This window comes from Haliaeetus albicilla, chromosome 21 (assembly GCF_947461875.1).
Source record: "Haliaeetus albicilla chromosome 21, bHalAlb1.1, whole genome shotgun sequence".
Classification (NCBI taxonomy): Eukaryota; Metazoa; Chordata; class Aves; order Accipitriformes; family Accipitridae; genus Haliaeetus; species Haliaeetus albicilla.
Genome location: NC_091503.1, coordinates 20,738,579 through 20,748,450, shown reverse-complemented (window position 1 = coordinate 20,748,450; position 9,872 = coordinate 20,738,579). Strand labels below are relative to the sequence as shown.

General features: G+C 42.7%; 1 protein-coding gene across 5 annotated transcripts in view; it reads left to right on the top strand.

Moving 5' to 3' along the window:
- Positions 1-249: 249 nt before the first annotated feature.
- The window catches only part of KIF13A (kinesin family member 13A), a 116,357-nt gene continuing 106,734 nt past the window's right edge, over positions 250-9,872 (top strand). For 2 of the 5 annotated variants that reach the window (XM_069809181.1, XM_069809180.1), the window contains exons 1-2: positions 253-738; positions 1,063-1,153. In XM_069809181.1, coding sequence (XP_069665282.1) covers positions 684-738; positions 1,063-1,153 — 146 coding nt within the window. In that variant the 5' untranslated portion in view covers positions 253-683. Of the gene's footprint in view, positions 739-1,062; positions 1,154-9,872 lie in introns of all 5 variants that reach the window. The other 3 variants (XM_069809184.1, XM_069809182.1, XM_069809183.1) reach the window with 2 other exon arrangements.

The following is a 9,872-nucleotide window of genomic DNA, read 5'->3' as shown; positions in this document are numbered from 1 at the left end:
CCTGAGGGCACAGCCCCCCAGCAGCCACCACAGCTAGGGACACCCCCCCCCGCCTTTACGCATGCGCGGACGAACGCGCCAGCGCCACCTTCCCGCCCTTTTCGCCACTGCAAGGAGCAGCCCTTGGCGCATGCTCACTCGGAGGAAGCGGTCGTCCGAGGAGAGAGGCGAGTCCCGTCCCACACCCCCCCCCCCCCCCGCCCTCTACCGAAGGCGCTCGGGTATTTCCGTTCCTCTCCGGCGGCGCTGCCGCCGCCGCCTTTCCCCGCCCCCTCGCCTCTTGCCTGGGCGCCGCAATCCCGGCGGCGCGGCGGGAGGAGGTGGAAGATGGCGGCTGGGATTGGCGGGGAGGAGGTGGCGGCGGCGGCGGCAGCAGCGGTTATGCAAAAGAGGCCGTCGGCAGCCAGCGCCAGAGCCGGTGTGGACCGCGGCTGAGCAGGGAGGCGGCTGGGGCTGAGCCGCCACCGCCCTCCCCGGCGCCGGACCCTCCTCCTCTCCCTCCCTCGCCGCCTCTCTCGCCTTCCCCGCCTGCCCCGGCCCCCCGCCCTCGCCCCGGCCCGGCATGGACGTTGGCTCTCCGCCGTGTCGCTGTGCGCGGCGCTGCGAGGCCGCGAACCGCCGCTGCCGCTGAGCGGGGCCGGCCCGCCGCTCCCGGGAGAGGGGAGGAGGGGAGGGGGAAAAAGATGTCGGACACCAAGGTGAAAGTTGCCGTCAGGGTCCGGCCGATGAACAGGAGAGGTAAACCGGCTCTGGGGAAATGGGGGCGGCGGGGTCCGGGGCTGTGGGGAGGGGGCGGCACCGGGGCGCGCCTGAGGCGGGCGCGGCGTCCCCCTTCTCCCCCGGGTGGCGGGAGGATAAACCCCCTCACACACACCCCCCCACACACACCACACACCCCCCCCGCCGCCGCCTGCCCCTCGCTGCCTCGCTCAGGCACGCCTGCCAGCCTGCCCCCGCTGAGGGGGAGCCGGCGGGGGGCGAGCTGTGAGGAGAAGGCGGGAGGGGGGTGTGTGGGGGGGTGCTCTGGCCCCCGGTACAGCCCCCCGCCGTGTCGCCTCGCAGAGCTGGACCTGAATACCAAGTGCATCGTGGAGATGGAAGGGAACCAGACCGTGCTTCACCCGCCGCCTTCCAACAGCAAGCAGGGAGAAAGGTAAAAACCCGGGTCGCCGTGCCCCAAAGGAAAACCCAGCCCCGGTTGCTCTGCCTCAGCCTGGCAGAGGCTTCGCCTGGCTTTGTTAGGGGAGCGGCGGGGTCCCGAAGTTCTCGCTCGGTGCCTTTCAGGGGCTGCGGTGTTGGGGGGAGCGGGCGAGGGCGAGCGCCAGCCGGGGGGTCGCTGCGTTGGGCTTGCATCCCTGGGAAGTGAGGAGCGGACCTTCCTCTCCTGGCTTCCAGAGCGGAGCCGGGGGTACCCGCGCTGGGGTGTGGAGACAGAAGATCCCTACTGGCCTCCCAGGTTTAAAAGCTGATTTCTTGATTAACTGCTCAAAAAATAAGCTGTTGATTAGGTAAGGACTTAAACTGACCGTGCGTGCTGTTTTCAGGAATTTCCCTTGGGTGCAGGCTGCTAGTAACTTGATGGAACCTGTGGGGGAACAAGAAGCAGGATCTGAATTTTATGCTAGTGATGGTATTTTTTTTTTAAGTTTGTTTACTAGGTTTTAACGTATTTGCATTTGAAAAGCCCGTAATTGCTAGATCCTTTATTAATTCAGTGTTGTTCTGTGAAGTAGCCTATGAGAATATGCTAAAATAATTTTGAAATCTGGCATTTAGTTGTGATGCCCCAGTAAAGAATACCCTTGGGAATAATCCAAAATACCAATGCACTAGACTGTAAAAATAGATCAGAACAGGAAAAGATTTCTTCCCTTTGAGGGAGTGTGGGGAAAGACAGGGAGGTGTAAGGGGAATAGCTACGTTGCATGCTTATCTGTTCAGTTACCTGTTGACTGCTCAACTTAAGTTGATCTGTTAAATGTATTTAATGCCAAGAAGTGTGAAATCGTTTGCATGGTTATAGAGATTTTAATCTAAACACGTTCCTACTACTTGAGGTTTTATTAAGAATATTTTTGATCGAGTTCATAGGAGTTATGAAGAAACTGCAGTGTGAGAATATGGGGTTTTTTCAAAGATGGTATGTCACTCTTTTATAGTTTTCCAGCAGAAAAGGTTGAGACCTTTTCTATTTTTACATGTCCGAGATGCAAAGGTGCTTCTCGTGTTAATCCAGATACTGGAATATAGCTGTAATCACACCAGTTCAACTTTAATCCAGCTTGCATTGTCTTCAGAAGCATTGTTGTGGCTAATGTGCTGGCCTCGGTCTTGAAAGATCTGTGCTTGTTTCTGGCCCCTTTCACAGATCTTTGTGTGATCTTCTACAAGGCGTGCTGCCTCTGTGGATCTTAGCATCCCATCCGTAAAATGGAAATCTTGTTTTTCTTGAGACTATTCTATTTTAGAAAGTATAGGTTTTATTCCCTCCTGTTTATTTGAAGCGTATATATGGCCTCCATCACAGCACTGCTACAATAACATTAACTCTTTAAAGTGAGTGGATTTGACAGATATAAAACATGAAATACAAATAGAGTTTACAAAGCAAGAACAGAATTAAGATTTAACAATCATTATTTCAATAGACTAAAGAGCCTAAGGGCCAGATGATTTAATAAAGAGCCTGTAATGTGTGAATTTTGCTTGTTGTGCACGTTGGCCTGCAGGTATTCAGTGAGACTGTGCAGTGACTCTCTGTCTTCTGAGAGCTTGTGTGGCTTGTGTTTATCTGGCTGTAATTCCTGTAATATATAAAAATTCTCTTAACTTGGTTGGAATTGGCTTCTGGTTCTGCGCCAAGAGCCTTACGGGTGACCTGTGATGCTTGTGTGCGACTTCACCATTGACAGCTGTGTTGGCAAGTGATAGCTGTCCTGCTTCCAGCCCAATGTGAGGCTGGAATTTGGCTGGCTGCTACATGTGTAACTTGTGTGTTTGAAACAACTGCCTGATGTGTTATTGGAAATAACAGTCAGAAATACGAAGTAACTGGCAATAGTGCAAATACATAGTTTGGGTACTTTCTCAATGGCAAATGTTGTATGTAACCTGTTGAGATGCCTAATGGACTTTCTAGTGCCTTGTGAAGATCCTTACGTTTTCCTCAGTGCTAAACTGTTGATCTCTATTTTTTGCTCAAGATAGTTTAATTTCTTCTGATGAAAAATCTGTTCTTCTATGTGTACCCACCATAAAATGTCTGTATAAACTGGCTCTGAATTGCTGAGTAGTTGCTGCTTGTACTTGGATTGATGCCTTGGCAGGGTTAGAGATGTCAAATGGATTTTTGGTTTTCTTTGTGTAGCTTGTTTTTATATAGCTCAACTGGATTTTTCTTTCAGAGCAACCATGTCATTGCAAAAATGATTTCACTTGTTAGGGTGATTAATTTGTCTTTCTCTACTATATGCATTATTTTAATATTCTGTTTAGTCTTACCTTTCCTTTTTTACATTTTATCTTTTTATATGGAAATTTCCCTTTTCTAGCTGAATGGAAGTACAAGTTTGTACTGCACTTTGGAATGAGAATAAGTAGCCTTCTAAAGCAAATTTGGTTTCTAGGGCTGCTTTTCTTAATTCAGCTGAAGCCAAGAGACTATAGGGTGTGGGGAGCAGAATTCAGGACCATGCTCTTTATTTGCTTTGTTCTCTCAGTTATAATTTTAAAGGTACCAACAGAATTTTCTGAAGTAAAATTGGGTAGCTCTTTAATAATTACAACATTATAAAATTTGCTCTTGGAAGAATATCCAAGGTTAGGAAAATCAGATTTTACTAGCTTTGCCTATTCTGTAAGGAGTTCTGGAATTAAATCTAAGTTCAGATGCATGCTGTTAAACAGTCTGTAGGCTTTATTAAAGGTAATTCTGAAGAATTTTAGATGGGCAAGTAATGCTAGTTTTACAAGTGGTGAAAAAAGGCTAAAATCCCAGACAGTGCTGTCATTTGTCCAGCTTTCAGTGTTGTAAGCAGTAAGTTGTAACCATAAATTAGAACAGGGTTCTGACTGCATGTTCTAACTGCTAGACCACACAGCATGCACACCTTAACAAACACAGCTACAAAATAGTAATTGTTATTAAATACAAGTGTTCTGTCTCTTTATAAGCAGCGGGCCTACCATTCTCCACAGACACATGACTTCTAGTGTTCTAAACTAAGACAGGAGGAAAAACAACATAGTAAAACTGAACAATCTGAGTCTGAAAGGCACAAGAAAATCTTTATCAACTGAAATAATAGGAGACAGTTCAGAAAGGAACGGTTTTCATTAGCTGATATCAGGTATAACCTCTAGTGCTGGCAAAGTTTTTGTAAGTTGGTTGTTGGACTTCATACTTTTAACCCTTGTTTTACTATTATTACTAGCAGTAGCTTCCTTTATATCTGCTTAAGTATGCTTGTGTGTTGTTTTAGTTACCTCTCCTGTGTCTCATCCATTTCCTCCCCAAAACCAATATAGATCTCCCTTTCTTCCCCAGAAGAACGTCTTGTCTTTCTGACAACCCCCTGATTTTTTTTCTGTCTTCACCTGGGAATCTGAATTTTCTTTTTCAAAGTACACTGTTCCTGAAAAAAATTGTTCTAACTTACAGTCTTTTAGAAATGGGTATTATGTTTCAAAGCCAATTGTATACATCCTGCTGTCTTGCTATAAACGTTTGTATTTGGTTGTTGGCAATAAGGTACAGTATTAAAATGTAACTATGAGAGTATGGAGTTACAATCTTTCAAAATCTTTGCGTAATTTTTTACAATGGAAACTTCGCACATCTCTCTGTCTATGACAGATTTGACATTATGTTAGGGATGTTATTTTTAGTAGGACAAATTAGGTTTTGTGGGGTTCCTCCTCTGCTTTTGGTTGTTAAAATATGCTTTCCTCCAACCTTTCCTTTTAGCTACATTTTTTTAACACATAGGATCTGAAAAGAAATGTTTTATTTTAGTTCCCTGACAACAGTTCTTCATGACAGGATTTTTCCTTTAGTAAGCAAAATATTTGTCTTGACAGAAATAAACAAGGAACTATGGAGACAGTAGAACTGACATAGTATTTCGACTGTAGTTTTGACCGAAACAAAAATTCGTCTATTGGGCAATTTATTCCATTAGAGCACAGTAGCTGTGTGCAAACTTTGCCTTATTTAAAATCTCAGGGCAGAAAATAAGAAAGAAGTCATCTGAGTGTAGAGCTGAACTTAAAATTACCACTTTTCTCTGAAAGTATCTTCCTTGCCTGGCTTAACTCTTTTTTTTTTTTTTTTTTTTTTAATTTAAAAAAAAAAAAACAACATTTTACAACTTGCTTGCTCTGTCTTCTTCCATCTTCATTTTGATAACGGGTAAGTAGTACCAAGGCCCAATTCTACTTAGGTAAAACTCTTCTTATAGCTCTAAATTACTAAAAATTCCAGAATATATGGGGGCTTTTTTGAGTAGGTTTAAGCTCTTTAATAAAACAGATAGACACGCACATCTGTTCCTAGCTATCTAGTTTTTGTAGGTCATGATATTGTCAAAGATGAATATCTGAAGCACAGATTTCATCCCTAGGCAGCTTGTCCTAAAACTCTTGTTTTCAGAAAACAGCTGTTGCTCCCCGTGCCTTGGAGAAAACACAATTTTGGATGGTCTTTAGTACATAGACCTTTGTGTAGTGGTTGTGGCACTTTAACTTTTTTGATATGTTGCTTTGAAAAGCATCAGAGATGAGAGAAGAGCACTGTTGTAGGGAGAGGATATGCATTTCTGGTAATGGTCACTTTTTCAAACTGAAACTCGTGGAAGCTGAGATAGGACAGCTGCTAATTATTTCCATATCTGAAGGAATGATCAATGAGATCATGTCTTTGATGTGTATACTTCAAATTATCACCTCTCTGAGGTAGATCATAAAATAATAGCAGGCAGCAACTTTTATCTTTGCAGGAAATTGTAAAAGTAATCTGACTTTGACCTCTTCTGTTAACTTTCCTGTTAGACATCAATGTTCAGGATGTGAACTGTTAGCTTTGAACGTTTGCAGAAGAGGTACATTTGTCTTATGAAATGTGGGGTTGGAAAATGGCATTTCAGGACCTATTTTTGCATTGCTTTAATTCATTGATACCTCAGATGGGACTCTAGATGCAGTTCCTTGAAATCGCTGCTCTTAAATGTCATGTAATTTGAAACAAAATGAGGCACAGACTTGTAATCCAAAATACTATGTGGCATGGCTCTTGGTTCTTCCTAAGGTGGCTTGAATGGTGAGTAAATGCAACATCCATTATTTTACCATGTTTATAAGATCCAGACAGCTGTTAGGACCTTGTGCTTTGGTCTTTAAATGGCATTGCTAGAGGAAACTACCGTTGGAGGCTGTTGGAATTGTGGGTAAGCAGTTAGTAGTACTTAGCTGGCAGTATTTCAGAACAGAAATAGATAAAGTGTTTGAAGAGAAGGAAAACTGTGCTTGGTATGCCCATGTTTAGGCAATCATTGCTTTGTAGCCTTCTCTGCTTTTGGCCTACTGAGTATTATGTTCAAGTATTTCTGAGTAGAACACACCAATTTTTCTGTTTTATGATGTTAGAAATACCTACATTGTGGAACATGGAAAGATTTGTTAAAAGGATTAGCAGGCCTGTAGACACGCTTACCTTCTGTGTTTAGAAGGGGCAGGTGCGCATGCGTTGCTTATTACTGCAGCCAGAGGTGTTTTTTGAGATCTGGATTACTAGTCAATACACCTTGAATATGTTGTTTATTGAGATGAATTACGAATTTAAAAAATGTACAGCTCTCTTAAAATGGATTTTTTTGGTCCTTTTCTTTGGGGACGTGAGGAGTAAAGGAAAAGTTTTATTTTCACCTCCTTTGCCCTCTTTCTATAAATAATAGAGACAGCTTTCTTGTTTTGAGAACAAGATTACCTTTGCTCTGTTGTGCATCTAGTAGGTTTATTAAATGTGTGTATGATAAGATTTCAGACTTCTAATTAGATTCACTGTAATTTAATAGTTTAAGAATTTAAAGTTAAATGATACTTCTAAGCACATTGTAGTGACCCTGGTGTGGGCTAGATTGAAAATACTTCAGGAGGTGCCTAAGAAGTCCCTGTTCTGCAGAACCTGAGCTCAGAGAGAAGCAGCGCACACCAGCTGCCCTTCCATGCAGGTGTGTGTACCGCGCAGAGCTGGGGTGCAAATCTTGGTGCAAAGTTTTGGGAACAAAGCTCATGAATCCCTTCTTGGTCTCAGGCCTGCAGTGCCGCATACACAGGCAGGCATCTGTTGTTCAGGGAGTCAGTGTGGTGGTACTTCTAGTAATAAGATTAGAGCTAAATCTTTTAAATTGACAAATGTACTTGTTGCTGTTGTGTTTGAGACATTATCAGGTTTGAACTCCTTCATTCCTCTGCAGTTGGGTGCCGATTGAGTAGCAGTAGCGGTAGCTGCCTCTGGCTGTGATGGTGGTGTCTCTGGCATGGGCAGACTGTCCTTAATGGTGGGAAAGTAGTACAATGTCTTTGCTTATTTGGTCGGCCCTGGGCATGGTTTGAATCTATTAATGGAAACAATTACTGCCTACTATAGCGAAATGCCAGCTGCTGCAGCAATGCTGTGCAGATGCTGTTGCTTAACTGAATAAATTCTCCGATTGCTTGGTTCCTTGTGTTTTGTGAGGATGTCTGTTACTGACAGCAGTGTGGAGAAGGCTCTTTAAGGAAGTGTGTAAGTGTTGGCTGGAGATTCAGTAAGTGCAGCCTACAAAGAAAAGACCCCCGCTGTGCAATGATTTGCACCACAGGACTCGACTATCAAATTAACTTGTGGCCCAAAGCACCAAGTTAAAACAGTCATGCTGTTGCCTGGAAGTAATGTTGCTGTGTGTCTTTTTACAAGAGACAGTAGAAGGGTAGAAGCTTGTCCAGTCAGTACCTGACTTTGTATGTTGATATGAAATTGGTCATCAGAGTTTGAGGTCTGCTGGAGCTTGAGTTGATCTTGAGTCTTTATGATCCTTCTGTGGCATGTGATGGGTGTTCGCTGGAGGCTGAGGGAGGAGGTCTGGAAGTTAACAGCAAGCAGATTGAAAATTTGCTGTATGAAGGTCCGTCAGAAAAATGCATTGCAAACAGCAGTTGAAAATCAATGACGTGAGCTCAAGATATCCATGTTGGTGATGAGTAGGGGTTACACAGGTTTTTTCAGTGCCATGGGAGGGTGTCCCTTTATGTCATTTCTTGTTTCGGGGGGAAAAGGGAATCAATGGCTTTCTAATGCTGTTCTCCTTGGTTAGTATTAATTAAACTCTGCAGTTCTGGCATTTATTTTTGATAGTTGCCTTTTAATCTAAAAATAATAATTAAAAAACCCAACTCGGTCATCAAAACATCTACTGAAATTCATAACCATATCCTGAACGAATACATTCCTTAGTCATCACTGGCAACCTTTATTTGGCATTTTGTTACATCCTGAATAGAGACATCCTCAAGCATGTATGTGCTTACCAAATACACCTACATCTTCCTTGGATAATGTGAAGTTAGTGCCTTGTAAGGTGTTACTTTCTCACTAGGAGGTAATCTGAATGTTCTGTCTCATTTCACATAGATCACCATAGGGAAATCTATATGGTAACAGCCCGCAGTGAAGTCCCTAATGATTTATTGTCCTATAGTAACTTATTTGCTATTTAAGTGTTATAACTCAGGACAAAGGTTTATACCACAATTACTCTTTTGAAGATTAAGCCATGAATATATTTTCTTGTATACCTCAAAATAAGTACTGTACCATCAAAAAACAATCAGCACAGCCCTAGAAAGGTATGTCTGAAACATTGCTGTGTGCTTGTGTTAGTGCATGGTAACTAGCATGGTTAATGGTGATGCTGAAGACAGGGGCAAAGAGGCTCAAGGTGCATTACCAACAGGGTATGTACTTATGGTCTGTTTTCTAGATGCTAGCCCCCACCAAGCCTGTGCTGCTCCCTCTTCGTGTTTAGTAACAGCATAGATAGTAGGCTAGTACTGGCTTACTGTGAGACTCGTGGCGTCACTGCATCTTCTTTTTGCAGTGTACGTATATTCCAAGAATTTTAAAAACATGAATCAAAGCAGCTGCTGTGGCCAGAATGACATGCTTATCTCTGCTTGTGTTTGTAAAGATACTGTTCAATATATTTAAAAAACTACCAGGATGCATTGTGAACTGTAAACTTTCTATAAAGTAATTTGATGCTTTGTTTTCAAAACACATTGCTGAAAGTGTCAACACTTTAAATATCTTTTTTTTCCTGAAAATTTTTTGTATTGGAGAATATTTTAGACTTGCAAATAAATTGAAAAAATGTACATGATACCCTATTTATTGAGTTTACATTTTCTTTGTTTATTCCACAGTCTCTTTTTAAACATAAAAGTCAATCCCAACTAAGTAGTGTACAAAAGCCTCCAGGCAAGATTACATTTTCTTCTAATATAAGGCTTCAAAATTCTCTCTTGAGCTACTAGAATAATTTTTCTAGGATTAAATACAAGTGTGTGAAGCTGTCTGTTTTGCTTAATATTTCTTACATGATGACAAGGAACAGCAGATCTTAGATAAGAAACTGCAGTACTTGATACTTCTTCCCAAGTGTTTTCCACTTTTTGTCTGACTTCATGATTAAAATCATGTGCAGTGTAGCTGAGAAGGCCTTTCACAAATTTGATTCTTTCAGACTTGAAGGAAAAAGTATTGGGTGAAGTGGAAGGGGAAGTTTATCTGCAAAATGAATTAATTTGTACAGTGACTGGCACTGGCTGCAATGTAA